Source organism: Triplophysa rosa, linkage group LG17 (genome assembly GCF_024868665.1).
Source record: "Triplophysa rosa linkage group LG17, Trosa_1v2, whole genome shotgun sequence".
Classification (NCBI taxonomy): domain Eukaryota; kingdom Metazoa; phylum Chordata; class Actinopteri; order Cypriniformes; family Nemacheilidae; genus Triplophysa; species Triplophysa rosa.
Genome location: NC_079906.1, coordinates 9,537,378 through 9,552,911, shown reverse-complemented (window position 1 = coordinate 9,552,911; position 15,534 = coordinate 9,537,378). Strand labels below are relative to the sequence as shown.

The 15,534-nt window shown below is 37.7% G+C and overlaps 1 protein-coding gene across 1 annotated transcript in view; it reads right to left on the bottom strand.

The window, feature by feature from the left end:
* The window catches only part of si:dkeyp-14d3.1 (transmembrane protein 132C), a 244,288-nt gene that overhangs the window by 5,765 nt on the left and 222,989 nt on the right, over window positions 1-15,534 (bottom strand). The window contains exons 6-8 of the mRNA XM_057357037.1: window positions 12,487-12,695; window positions 5,278-5,548; window positions 4,660-4,851 (exon numbers count right to left, since the gene is read on the bottom strand). Coding sequence (XP_057213020.1) covers window positions 4,660-4,851; window positions 5,278-5,548; window positions 12,487-12,695 — 672 coding nt within the window. The remainder of the gene's footprint in view (window positions 1-4,659; window positions 4,852-5,277; window positions 5,549-12,486; window positions 12,696-15,534) is intronic.

Here is a 15,534-nt window from a genome sequence, read left to right as displayed (position 1 = left end):
AGTCACTTTTTATGCCTCTTTTACTTTCAAAGGCAATTCTGCTGAAAAATTGAAGAACACTGAGCTCTTGCTTCACTTTAATGTGAAACTCGCTGTCACGCTTCCACATGAATTTACAGACTACAGTAGAAATCCTCCGGGTATGCAAACCCACATCTGTTGTGCTTAATTGAAAGGATGGTGCTAAAAGCAGCGAGCTGTTGCTAAACCGAGGTGTGTCATATTGATTGAGACTGTCAACCAGAAGACAATTACATTGAGTTCAGGTAGTGAAGCAATGCACATTTACCACCTCCACTGAGTACATTAACAAAGCCATAATTAAACATGACACACGGTAACCAATGGCAACCATAGTTACTTTCATCCCCAAGGTGAAACAACACACTTGTGGACCAAATGGCCAAAAAAGAGAAATACTCCCTAAATAGGCTCTTACTTCACTTATAAAGCTGTTGTTAATAAAATTGATTGCTGAAATTGAGTATTTTTCATGAAAGGATTTGCAAATTTTTGGATTTTGAGGGCCGGTGTTTAATTCAAAAGCAATGAATGACTGAATCTCACTGTGATATGCTTAAGTGACAGATATTATTAGACATTTTTATTTAGATGATGATTAATGATGATTTTTACAGTATAGCCACTGAATGAATTATTGTTAAATGTGTAATTTTTACATACTGTAAGAGTTGGGGGGAAAATAAACCCTTAAAGGATCAGTGTGTTATTTTTTGGAGGATCTGTTAACAGAAATGCAATATAATATACATAACTATGTCTTCAGAGGTGTATAAAGAGCTATAATGAAGCGTTATGTTTTTATTATCTTATAATGAGCTATTTCTATCTACATACACCGTGGGTCCCCTTGCATGGATTTCTCCATGTTGTTTCTACAGTAGCCCTAAACAGACAAACTGCTCTACAGAGCGCTTTTCATAAATAAGTTATCTCCTTCGGCAAAGAAGTGAAAACGTGACGACATCTTAGTTCTGTGTCAGCCACCGTAGTGCTTCTGAAGGGAGGTAGGGGTGGAGTGAGCTGTTGGGTTGCAATTGACCCTTCGCTAAGCCCCGCGCCCTACTTAGTTACTGTTGCTACTCCTGTCAAGCTTTCACACCTGGCAAGTGTATTACAGTGTGTATGCACCGGTGTCAGACATTCCCAAGGAGATAATTAGTTATTTTTGTCTAACATGTGAAATATCTGAGAGAGCAAGACAAAAGGGACTGCAGTGTGCATTCGAGGGATATATCCACGACATAATATGCAACCGATTAGAAAATAATTTAATCAAAATTGAAGCTAAAGCCTATGAATGATAACATTCTCCCGCTTATATTTTAGTAGCGCGCCAGGCTACTGCTCACACGTCGTGGGTCTAATCTACGCCTTGGACCTGGCAAGAGCCAGAGATGCTGAGCTGAGCCATACATCATCAACAACACAAACAAATTTCCGTCTTGCCTTTAATCATCTTATTTTACGTTCATATGCATTATGAACAAAGAACCGTCATTATTTCCAAGCAATGATGTGCTGAGTTAGCTAGCTAGCTAACATTAGCGTGCTCTTACCTTGGAGCAAACATAGGTGTTTTTGTTAATCCTGTCGATCTTTAGTGGGACATTCTAAAACACTTAACGTGAAAAACTCTTAACGTACCTAAACAGCGATAAAGGAAAACCAAGTTTCTGTCAAATTTGACTTCTAATAAACACATGCTGCTGTCAAAAGAGCGAGCTCTTGATCCGCGGATAAAGTGAATATCACGTTACGCGTTCTCACCATAGAAGTCCATTATAAGAGAAAACAGCTGAACGTGGCTTAGACAAATTTCTGTCATTTTAGTTGTAATTAATACTTCAAAAGCCACCGTGCATTGTGTTAAAAAGTGCAGTAGGGGCTTCTTTATGCCCTGTCTGAAACCAATATTAAGAAATGAGGCTGAAAGGCAATAAAGTTGCTAACTCCTGGCTTCAGTGTTGTTACATCCAGCTGAATAGCCTGTGGAGCAAACTAGAACAAAACGGCACAAATGTTTCTAAAAGCTCTGATAAAAAGGGACAGAAATATAAATGAGATGATACAGTGATTTGTTTAGGTACGTTACGCCACGTTAAGCTGTTTCCTTATAATGGACTTCTATGGGGGAGAAAACGCTTAACGTGATATTCACTTTATCCGCGGAACAAGAGCTCGTTCTTTTGACAGCAGCAAGTGTTTAATACAAGGAAGGTTTGACAGAAATTTGGTTTTCTTTGATCGCTGTTTTAGGTACGTTAAGCTACGTTAAGCGTTTTTCACGTTAAGCATTTTAGAATGTCCCACATTTAGTTGTGAATGAGGCCTTCCACACTGCTTGATCCACGTCCGACATTTCTCCCCTTGGGTTTTAGGTTTCGGGAAGGGAAAAAATTCCACCACCCCGTCCACACTTTAAGGATACTGGCTATCAGATTTACACAATACGCACAACGCTTCGGCATGTTTGCCTCGCTCGAAAGCTTGACAGACCTCCCGCGCCTAGTTACGGTTGCTAAACCACGATTGGCCTGTGGCGGTTTTTGGGCATGGCTTAGCGAAGGGTCAATTCGCAATCTCACCACTAGATGCCACTTACAAAATTACATAATGGTCCTTTAAAGAGACTTTTTCTTAAGATTGACATTTCTCCCCATTATGTCATTTTTCTGTAGGTTTTCTGTACAAGTGGACAGCTTTAAAAGTCATACATTACTGTCCAGAGAGAGTATAATGAACATGACCTATATAGAACATGTGATTGGGTGCTTGCCTGTGAAAAAATTGCCACCACAATGGTGGGGTATTCTATATACAGTACTGTACATCTACATATATGAAAATCTTTTTTATGAATGTTGAATGTTATAAATTATTAGAAATGTTTTTTTACTTATCTAACTATTATGGCAACATATTAATTTATTACAATATTTATCATAATGTCAGAATTTCGCTAGAATTACACACGCGCACACACACACACACATACAAAATCACAATAATGATATTACTGCAATATCTATTTAAAAAAAGGCAGCGGTTATTTGCACTAAGTGAAAATAGCGACAGATGCTATTTACACTAAGTTTAAATAGTAGTAATTTCTGTTTACACCAAGTGAAAATAGCAGCATTTCTTAGCGATATGCTATTTACACTAACCAAAAATAGCTGTAGGGCCTATTTTCTTTGGATTAAGTTAGATGCTTTTTACTTATAAATAATGGCAGATAACGTTACTATTTGCACCTCAGTATTGTTGTGCATTAAACATTATGCAATAATACACAGTAAATCATTATATTTATAAAAATTATTTAAATGATGGCAACTTATTGAGATATTAAAGCCCTATACCTACCCCTAACCTTACCCTTAAATCAATTTTATTGAAAACAAATGCCTTTATGATCTGTAAAGTAATAAAAAAGGTTAAAGAAGGTTTTCAGCTGGATTAGAACCCCGGTCTCCCATGACACGCTAAACAGACTTTACACTTTATGCCACTCGAGTCGCTGTTTGAAATGGCGTCAATCTTACACTTTCTCTATTCCAATCACATATTGGTGGGCAGAGCTAGTGTAAATAGTCTCTGCCAACAATGCGGGCTATTTGTACTCAGTGTAAATAGACACTATGTAAAAAAATTATGGTATCAGTCAAATTCATCTTTCATTTGGTTTGCTTTGCGTTTTTGCCAATTAATATTTACATAATGAATGTAGGGAGGCATAGAGACAGTTAACCATTGTGGCTCTCAAGACAAAATAAATTATTAAAGAGGTGCAAACCAGCGCTTAATATGTCTGAGTGCCAACCAGATGTATGTGTGTGTATGTGCACCCACTAAACTATATTTTGGGGCAAATTTGTACCCAGAATGAGCAAAACCTGACAAATCTGAGCAAAACATCACTGGGAAAAAACTCGATAAAATACAGCAAATAAAGCCTTTTTAAAATGGAATAGAATTTGCGTTAGGTTATAGTGTTTATAACTGGCCATGTATAAAACAAAAGTCTATGAAATGTCCTCATTTGATAAATAAGTAAATGTGTGTGTGTGTGTGTGTGTGTTTGAAATGGACCAAATAATAGATGGAAACCAGAAACGATGGGAACTCCCTTAGGCTTTTCCACACAAACACAGGTATTTCTGCAGCTTTTTCTATGCGGTTTTGGCTGACTAAAACCGAACTTTTGTTTAAACTCCTGACAGGATTTTCAGAAACTCACTCGTGTAGTGTTGTCGTGTAGCCGGTGAAAGCAGAGATTTTGGTTAAGACATTGGACTGTGTGGTGTTAACTCCTTTGTTGTTAGCTTGTCATTTTACCTTTTTCAGTCTTCTGATTGGCCAACATGGCTTTGGGGTTAGGGTTATATTTCTACCTGTTGGTTTGGTATGCTCTTGATAGCGCTTTATACATTTTTGCGTTTTCTTGTGGACAGATTTTTGTTAAACAGGAGAAAAGGACCCGTGTATGTGTGGACAAGGTACTTTGATACTGTTTTAAAAGCTCAGGGTTAGACGTCAAGAATATGGTTGGAAAAAATGCCACAAGTACAACGAAAATAACTGTAGTGTACATTCATCCCTACAGACTAATATTCTCTGTTTTTATGGATTTACCTGTTTGGGATTGCTGAGCACTTCCTGTGTGGTCGCTGTGGCGCTGATGGCTCTGTTGCTTCCTGTGCTGAGCTGCAGACTGAGCGTGAGACCGCTGACCATCTGCAGGCCCAGTTCAGTGATGGTCACTCGATCATCCACAACCCTCACTGTCTTCTCTGCCAGTATAGAGTCAGACAACGGAGAGAGAACCTAGAGAACAGACAAAACTCTGAATAATCACAAACATCATATGCATTCTCATAGTCAACACAGGATTGCTTGAGATAGCAGTGATGCCTACAGGGATTTACCCCAATTACAGGTAAAAATATCACAAACACAGAGCTGTGAAGCCATCTAGTGATTGATGGAATAAAAAGGTGTTACAGGCAGAATCTTTCCTGCCCACACTTTCACAGCAGAGGAACTCATATTAGCTATCTTGTCTCGAAGCAGCAAAATAAATCCACCTCCTCAGACATGTACATGGTAATATCAGCCCAATTTTCCTGGAGATACAGGAAAGTGGGCTGCGGAAACATAACGTCTTAAGAAACAGCGATGTCTTTAGATGGACGATGTCACCTGCTACAGTATATAAACTCTGTCCTACGAGAACTCCGAACGCACATGTACCTGTATGCTAGTCATGCCAGTATCCATTCCCTCCAGAATACGTCCATCTCTCAGCCTGGCGATTCGTGGGTTCTCCACTTTCAGGAAGTCCCAGACTAGATCTGTAATATCCACCTGCCAATCACTGCCAAGCATGTGGGCCACCTGACCTCGCGTGACAGCCGACTCGGCGATGAAGTGTGTGAGCACACGCACCATGGCCCTCTGATATTGCAACGTGCAGGTCTTTCCTCTGCGCTCCTCATCTTCATCCTCACTGTCCCGTGTCGACCTGGGAATGTCAAATATAAAAGCATGCATTTTTAGAATTTTAAAATATTTATAACAAAAATTATTAAACGGCTTCATGATAATATCCAGCGTATCATCGTTATCAAACTTAAAGCTTGTTATAAAATGTGCTGTCAACAAGTTAAAAAGCTCCTTTTAATACTTTGTATATACAACAAAGTGTTTCATTTCATTCACAGATGACTGTTCTTCTCCACTCACTTCAGATGCCAAAGTTAAAACCTTGAGAGAAAACACAAGGCTGTATAAAGATACGTGTCTAATGTGTTTCAGTAATCAAAACTGCCTGAAATATCTTTACTGTATTTATACCTAAGGTCAAACTCCTAACAGACTGCTTCTGTACGGCAAGGACCATCTGAAAATTGCTAGAAGTGGTTTTTGCTGAAAAAGAAAATAGCTGAAAATGCTATTTCACTGGTTCAGCATGTGTGTGAGAGAGAGACTGTATGTGGTGAATTGAGCACTGTATTCTTACTCATTCATAATGGAGCGCAAATGCGCGACAAATTCAATGTGTGTCTGATCAATTAAACCAGATTACACTGAAACATTTCCCCTCACACGGCAGAACAACTGTTTTGTTCCACCTCATTAATAACTCATCATGCACAAAATATATATACTGTATTCCCATTTAAGTTTGTATATTTAACAAACAAATGAATGAATATATTTACGCATAATGAGAAATTATACACCTTTTCTGTTTTCATTCATTACTCAAAAATGAGCAATAGTTTTAACAGCAGAATATATATGGCTTTTTTGTAGCTCAAAGAGGAGGTTAGTCTCAGGTCATGTATACAATGACACATGCATAGCTTGAATTTACTGTAAGTCACTACTAATATTAATAATCGACCAAATGCATTAATGTAATGTATGCACAGTAAATCTAAGGCGTCTCACATCAGAAAACAGTTCATGCCCTCTACACAAATTTTGGACAATTTGCCATAAGTCATAGTCACAATATAATTCAAAGCATAAAATAGTGAATAGGAGGAAAAGTGGGAGAGATAAAGACATCGTAAAGACCTAAGGGTGTTTAAGAACTCTATTCAACATCATCCTCATGTATGTACATGTTTAATGTCAAACAAAATCAAACTATTTGACTTCTAAAGTCACTTTGTACTATTTTTGTTCAATGCTTTCATCTGCTACAATAATGTTATGTCTTTGATTATATTATTACATATTAAATAAAATCATCAGTATCTCATTTAAATTAATGTGTAATTATGTATTTTTAATAATTGAGACATAACTGTCGACACACTAAGCTTTCATTGCTTAATAATGCCAAAGCACTCTATTTTAAATGTGCTCACCTTTATAACCGAGAGTTAATGTGATTTGACATAAATGTGCATTTATAAAGTACTTTTTGACCTGTAACTGACAACCTGTGATTTGTTTTCATGTAATCATTTTTCATTCACAATCCTGACAATGTGAAAAATCTGAATTTGTTATTTTTGGAGAAGGATGAAATATTTACAAATGGCATTTTGTGTTCAACATCCGTTGTTCACGGCAGCGACAGCACTTGTTTATTTACCTACACTGGAGATCAGAGGATGATTCAATAAACCATATTTTTCACAGAACAGACAAATCCCTTGAGGGGCAGCCCCTCACCAACACAACATATCTCACTCACGCAGTGTAATATCTTGATCCGGACACAAATAGCCATTCCCAGCGATGGGACTTTATCACGCTTGCCTGGTGTTGAGAGAACGCTGTTAACACCATCCCACAAAGTGAGGGGCAGTCTGGCACTGTACACGCCATGGGTTTGGCATGGGTGCAGCGATGCTCTCTCGGGTCACTTTCTCTGTCTCTCGCATTACACGGACCAACTGGCAGTGAATTTGGCAGAGGCTGAAGAACCCAACGGTTCCTATCTTGCACACATACTGTAAACAAATGGATCCGGGTTGCCATGTCCACTTATTATAAGCTCGTTTGGACTTTTGCATAAGTCAAGTATGAATATGGCCAGGTTTGAAAAGGCGTGCTGGGTCTGCTTTTGGCGTGCTAGTTCTCTGCTTCATAGCATGATAAAGTGTGACCAACCATTAATAGCAATAGTTGTGTTTTGAAATAAGTTTAGTGTTTAGTTATTAAGTAAACAAATATTTTTTTTGAAGTTTTAAAGTTTTCCTCATATAATAATAATACATTATGATTATTGTTGTTAATAATAATAATTATAATATGTACAAAAGTATTATTATTCTTATTGTTAATAATAATAATAAAATGTACAAAAGTATTATTATTATCATCATCAGTAGTAGTAGTACTGTTTATTAATAATATGTATTAGTAGTAGTAGTAGTAGTAGTAGTAGTATTAAAATAATTAGTAACCACAACAACACGAATATGTAATCTGTATGTATTATTATTATTATTATTCTCATCATTATTATAATAATAATAATTATTAATTATTATGAATACCTCATATTATTATTCATGAAAAATAAAAATGCTATATATTTGTGAAAACATAATTATTGAAAAGATTAATAGCAAGATTTATTTTAGGCGTTTAGGGAAATTTAGCCATGTTTAATGTAAGCATTCAACACAATCAAGTCAATTATTTAAGCGTTAAATAACCAATAATTATTTACAGGTTTATTTATTTTAAACAGGGCTTGCTTTGTGAAATCAGGCTGTTTGTTGTTCTAACAAGATCTGGCAACACATAAATGGCTCATCAATGCCCACTAACATCAAACTATAATGCTGTTACATCATCAAGGTCATGCCCATTATCCCTCGACAAATATAAGTTTGTGTGTGTGGAGAGGGAAATTCACTGTGAATGCAAAACCACACACGCACGGCTCTGCAATAGGCCCAAATGGACAATTTCTCCTCTCTTGCATGAAAAATGTCTCTAGGTCAAACAGAACAAACACCGGGCGACACGGCCATTTTCATGTTAAGACAAAAGTCGAAATTACTTTCTGCGGCAATTAACATTACGCCACAAATGCTGTCGAGTTGAGCCTGGAATCTGTTCCTTCAACATTTCAAAATCTTGTCTCGTAAATGTAATTAGCATATTTAAAGTTAATGTTATTTTCAGTGTTTGCAACACAGAGAGCACAAAGCTGACACTAACAAACACGTGGGAGGTGTCGCAGTAACAAGCTTGACGCTACAGCATGAGTGAGTGGGTTTAGGTGTCACCTCTGCAATGTGCATTATTGTCACAGGACAGTAGAAAGTACTTTGGGAGTCTGTCACTGAACAGGAACATGATGGCATCAGGTGGCAGTCTTGTTAGTGCCCTCTGAGATTGAAGCTGTCAGGATGACGGCAATCGAGCCCCTCATTAATGTCCACTCGATCCAGCGTGACAGACAACCTCCCAATGGAGACACTGTTCTGTCTATGAAGACCTTACTGTTGTAGGGCGTCCACTTCACTCTTATTCTAATTTCACCACCATTGCCTATTGATTACATTTAGCTGAAGTTTATTACATTTAGAAAAGTGCACAACACCAGGGGAGAACTGACTACAACTACTGCCTTTTGTGTGCCGTATTATACCACAAAAGTTTGCGTCTTATTCGCAAACCAAGCACTTTACCATATTTAAATTAAAATGATGTCATCATTTATTCACCCTCATGTGGTTCTAAACATGTATGTGACTCTTTCTTCTGTGAAACATAAAAGAAGATATTTTGAGAAATGTCTCAGTGGTTTTGTGTCCATACATGGAAGTGAAAGGGGTTCAATGTTGTTGTCATGATCCTGTCCTCTTTGTAGTTGTTTTTCTAGTTCAGGCTGACAGGATCATGACAGCCCCATGTCTTTTGTCTTAGCCCCGCCCCCTTGTTTCCTTATTCATTATTCCGTTATCAGTTTACGCCCTTCACCTGTTGCCCTCGTTATGCCTCTTTTGTTCCTCTCCTATTAAATGCCCTTGTGTTTGCTGTCCTGTGCTGGTTCGTTTGTCTTTATCCCTGTCTTGTCCCGATGCCCCTGGTCTTGCTAATTTATGTTTTAAGTCTTGAGTTTTGTTATGTTATACTATTTTGTTCTTGGTTTCCCCCTCAAGGGATTTTGAGTTCTGTTTTGTCCATGTTAAATAAATGTCTTTTGTTGAAAAGCTGTCTGCACTTGGGTTCTGTTCCTGCCATTTTCATGACAGTTGTTTGGTTACCAACATTTATCAAAATATCTTCTGTGTTCTGCCGAAGAAATAAAGTCATACAAGTTTGAAATTACATGAGGATGAAGAACTGAATTAACTATAATCCTTTAACTCTGTCTTTCTTTTTCCTTCTCTAAGCAACTCAGATTTATTATAGATTGTGCCTTATTCACAAAACTCAATGCAACTGGTCGAAGCTATTATCGATTATTCACTGCAGTCATTTATTGATTTGAGATCAGGGCAGCAGTAATTCATTAAATTAGAGAGCAAATCCATTACTGCTTAAATCAATGCCATGTTTCTTGCATTTGAATGTCATGTCTTACCTAAAAAAACAAAAGTAAATGGGTTTTCCTTGCATAAGGTCTGCATTTGTTAAAAATGAGCTAACAAAATATTTCAAATCAATATTTCATCTTCAATAACTTATGAGGTAATAAGTGGGATAATGTACAGGCAGCCGGCTGTTATCGCGAATAAACCCCTTCAGTGTGATACAAGACCCTTCACGTAAGGTCCTGATCACACTGTTGGGGTTTATTCTGTAATGACAACTGCACTGTAACAGTTTTTCCACATATAATGTAAAAAAAAAACTAATTTTACAGAAAAAGACCGCAATTTACAAGATTTTTACAAGTGTTTTTTTAAATATGGGCAAGAAAAACATGTAATTTTACAGGGAACATTTTTATTTTAGAGGGATCAAATGACACATCTAAAACTAATATTATCCTTGTTTTAGATGTAATGCAATGTGTATACACGGTTTAAGGTTCAAAAGCGCTGTATTTTCCACATACCGTGCATGTTTGTATCTCCTCTTTGCTCCGCCTCTCTGAAACGCGCTGATTTTTTACAAAGCTCATCGCTCTGAAAAGTGAGGCGTGCTATGATTGGCCAGTTCACCAGTGCGTAGTGATTGGTCGAATACTGCAAGCGTGTGACGGAAATGTAACGCCTCTTACCATATTTGGAACATCAGGTTCCAGAGCAATTGTTCTGACAGGTACTCCCATCTTACTTGCGTTTACATTTGGGCGGTCTTAGTCTAATCATACCACGAACTGACGTAGATTTGTGGGGGTGTGGTTACACGAGGCGTTTCAGGCAGGTCTGGGTGAGCATTCGCTTTTAGATAGAATGCATCTTTTGTTCCGACACTTTCATTTTTGCAATTTTACGTGTCTAATACATGCATGGGCAACTTATAACTCACCAAAGACACAGAAAAACACGTATTCGCGCCATATGACCCATTTAAGGTTTATTTCTGGCGCCATCGATTTTTACAGGATTTTTTTGTAACAGTTTATTTTAAAAATAGGAAAAAGAATGCAAATTTACAAGAAAAACAGGGAAAATGTAATTTTACAGGGGAAAATGCTGTTTTACGGTTTATCTGAAAAAGTCTGTTTTTTTTAATGGGATTTTTTTCAGTGTGGCTGGCTGTACCTTACTCCTTACATACCATCCAATTGTTTAGAAAACAGCACATATCTCCTCAACCAGCCAATTGAGGCCATTAACAATTAAAAACAGCACAGACACGCCAATAATAGCAAAACGACTATAATAAAAATATGACCATGGTTAATACTTAAGTTAATTGAATAGTACGAATGCTTTGATGTCTGAGAGCAATTCTGTTGCAATTCATCCAAATGTTCATTAAACAATGCACTCACATAATTATCCACCTGCTAAATGTCATCTCAGAAAAACACAGTCACACGCAGATAAAAATAATATGATGTAGGTTGATGTACAAAGAAGCGTAAAGCAATTAGTATCCAACATTCTGTGGAGCTCATCTCATTAGCAGTTAACACCTCTGTCCTGTGTATCCATAAATAAACTATAAAATAAGATATTACAAACAAACCCAAAGCGTTCAACTACCAAATTAGTCATCAGAGAGTTATACTAATAGTGTCTTAAACTGATGTTTTACTTTATTTAGCAATATTTATTGTAAATATTTACACGTTCCATTTTGCCGATGCACTTTCATGTTTAGTTTTGACTCGCATACAAACCTGTCAGGTACTTTCTGCTATGTGAAAATTGATGGAGTTTGGGAAGAACTGCCACCACAAAAATGTATGTGCTCTTGTTTAGCTCTTGACCAAACCATCAATCCTTGATTCCATCTTCTAACCCTCACAAAAGTCTCTCAAACTTCTGCGATCTGGCAAAACAAACCAATGGGACCCGTTGAGAACTTCACATTTTGCCAATGAAGAGATTCATATTCTCTCTGTGTATTCTCAGTTTCTCACACACTTTGTGAATCACAGTGTCACGCGGGACGTACTGAAATGGAGAGGAAAGTGTCTCCATACCTCCAGAAAATCGTATATATTGACTTTATTCTATTTTGAATTCACAAACCCAAGCATACCTGTGGGTTATGAGGAGTGAGATGGAATACGTCCACTTGCTTATGAGACACACCGGGAGATATAGGAGACAGAGTGCAGTGCATGCTGGGAAATCAAAGTATTGAGCATTTGCAATAGGTTTAAATTGATCAAGCCTCCATTCGGCTGGCTTAGTTTTCACCTTCTGGCTGTTGACTGTTTCATAACTGGTCCGGGAACCCAATATCTGTGTACTGTACTTTATTCACATATTCTACAGAAAAACACCTGCAGACATACTAAAATATGAATGCATACGCAAATTACACCCCCCCCCAAAAAAACTCAAATGTTCATACCTCTGAGCGTTACTGTTTATTGTGATCCTCCAGCCTTTGATCTGACTGAGTTCTGTATCTGAAACTTCAATATGCAGGGGCAATTTGGGAATCCAGACCTTCACCTCCAGCTGGGCCTTCAGGTAACTGTAGGTGAAGTTCACCAGCATTCGCACCCGTCCCCTCATCTCTTTGCCATTCACATAGACGTAGTCACACCTGTCTGATACCTGTGAACAAAAAGAGAAAGCCGGTTACAGAGAGGTGAGGAAAGAAACGAAAATTGATCTTTCCGACACACCGTAGCGAACTCCATATTACCGAAATCAATACAATATTTATCTCAGTGACAGAGAAGATCTATTTGAAACGGATCGACCAGACTTCACAGCAAAGATAAGATGAGAAAGAGAAAATATTTTAGCTTGAAGAGGCACACTGACCCTATGGCAAAGCATGGGCAGATTTACCAAACAGTTCATACATAGCAAAAACCTGCATCTTACTGTAGTCACAAATATCCTTCAGTTTAGTTCAAGCAGGCAATAAATGCAGTGAAATAGCACTAGGTCTGGTGTTGAGCACTCCTTATTTACGCTATATATTATGCAGAAAATACATGTAAATGATCCTTAGTTAGATCGTCTTTGCTTTTTTATTGATGGTGACTGCAGTTCATCAAATACTGTTATATTTAAATGAGAAAAATTGGAGATATTGTAGTTGATTGCAGTTCAACACAATTTTGGCATTTTAGCTCTTTCAGTGTTTTTAATGAAGCATTTTCCATAATTTTTACAAAACTTTCAAGGCAGCCAAACCATTTTCTTCTATAACTATATAAAAATACAATATGTGACCTTGGACAACAAAACCAGTCTTATGGGTCAATTTTTCAAAATTGAGATTTGTACATAATCTGAAAGCTGAATAATTAAGCTTTCTATTGATGTATGAGTTGTTAAGGATAGGACAATATATGGCGGAGATACAGACGTTTATAACTCTGGAATCAGAGGGTGCAAAAAATCGAAACATTGAGAAAATCGCCTTTAAAGTTGTCCATCAGAGGTGCTGAAGCAGGCCATCCACTCACAAAAATAACGTTTTTATATATTTAGGGTAGGACATTTACAAAATATCTTCATGGAACATGATCTTTACTTAATATCTGTAGGTTATAGTACCACTTCAGAAATCTTAACGAAATCAAGCAGTTTAAGTGACGTTGATATGTGATAAGTAAACACAGAAACGATTCGAGCGTGGATACAAATGCGGTACACTAAAGGGGAAATAAAACCAACTAACTAACAAAGACCAAACAATAACAAACAAACATACAACGTAAAAGCAGTAAAGAATGAAAGAAATAGACAAAGCAAAGAGTGGCAGTATTAAATCAGCTATTCGTATCTGCATAAACCATCAAGGACAATCTCATTATTTAAAAGGGGCAAAGCTTAAGCGCAGCTATTTAGAAATACTGTAGATCAGATTTCTGGCTTCCTGGTTGTGCTGGGGCAAGTTCTGGTGCGCGTGCAAAAAGGTTTCAGAGTCCTGATGAGTTCAAAGCGAGCGGGTGAGTCCGTCGGATTTTTTCTTAGAGCCGGATTGGCTGACGGAGGTAGAACGAACTTAGCCGAAGCAAACTGCCGGAAGAAGCTGTCTCCAAGGAGAGAGACAGGTCTCGAGAGGGTGCACGAACACGAGCGAGCGCGAACACACAGGAGCGAGCGCTGTTTCCTTCGTGCACAGATGTTTTAACCCTGGGGGCGTCACGCCCCTCCAAGGTGGGCGATCCAATGTGATGAGATACTTTTGGGTGCGAAAACATGTTTCTCTGTCCGGCGCACTAACTCATTTGCATTTATGGTCGCCTGGGAGTTTGGAGCAGGAATAGTCTTAGAATAAAATAAAATGAGTATGGTATAAAATACATTACTGTGCTATGCACCATATTCTAAGAAATGAAGAGGGAAACATTTAGATATGAAACATGAAAGGATTATAATTACATTGACCTGTAGTTTGTACAAGAATGTAAATATACACAGAATACCACTAAGCACACATGCCTTTGCGGTTATAGGTGAAGGAGAATAACATGGGGACAAGCATACAATGTGGGGATTCATGTATATACACTTTAAACCAGTCTTTTGTGGCAAAGGAAAGAGAAAAATACATTCTTTGGAAGAATTTGAGGCTCTCAGTCCCTGGGGGCCACATGGCTTTTCTCACTTTGGTGCACAGCCCTGTCCCCCACCAAGAACCTCCTTTGAAGTCCTGGGGAGAGTATTGGAATCTGTCCTGGTCAGTGATGAAGGTGTTGAGATAGGGCAGTTGGACCAGACTCGTTGGTGCCTGGTTGAAGCTTGTTGTGTTTTACGATCCCAAATGGTAACCTTTGATCCGACCAGACCCTACAATACTAATCTGTTAAAACGAAATAATTTGTTAAAACGAAATAATAATTCATTTAAACGAGATACTAATCCGTTAAAATGAAACAATTCTTTAAAACAAAATAATAATTTGTTATAACGAGATATTAATCCGTTAAAACGAGATATTAATCCGTTAAAATGAGATACTAATCCATTAGAACGAAATAATAATTTGTTATAACGAGATATTAATCCGTTAAAATGAGATACTAATCCGTTAAAATAAAATAATACATTAAAACAAAATATTAATTTGTTATAACGAAAAAGCATCTCTTTATGTCAACTCATTGATACCCGAGTTTTGAGTTAGTGGCCGTAGAGTTAGTGGCCTAGTTAAAACCGTAATCACCACGTCCCAGCAACGTCCACGAGGAATATGGGAATCACAAAGTTACGTCGCTGGAACGTTATTTGGTACGTCATGGCAACGAATATGGTCCGGTCCAGGTACGTCTTCAGGACGTTGTTTTTCTAACTCGTGAAGCAGCGCGCAATTATAAACTACCTGCAACAGCAGCACCAACAGGCTTGACATAGCCTACTCCAAAATGTAAAATAATAACTGCTTGCTAAAGGTCTTCTTCCAGCGTCATTCTTACCATAATAACAAAGACTT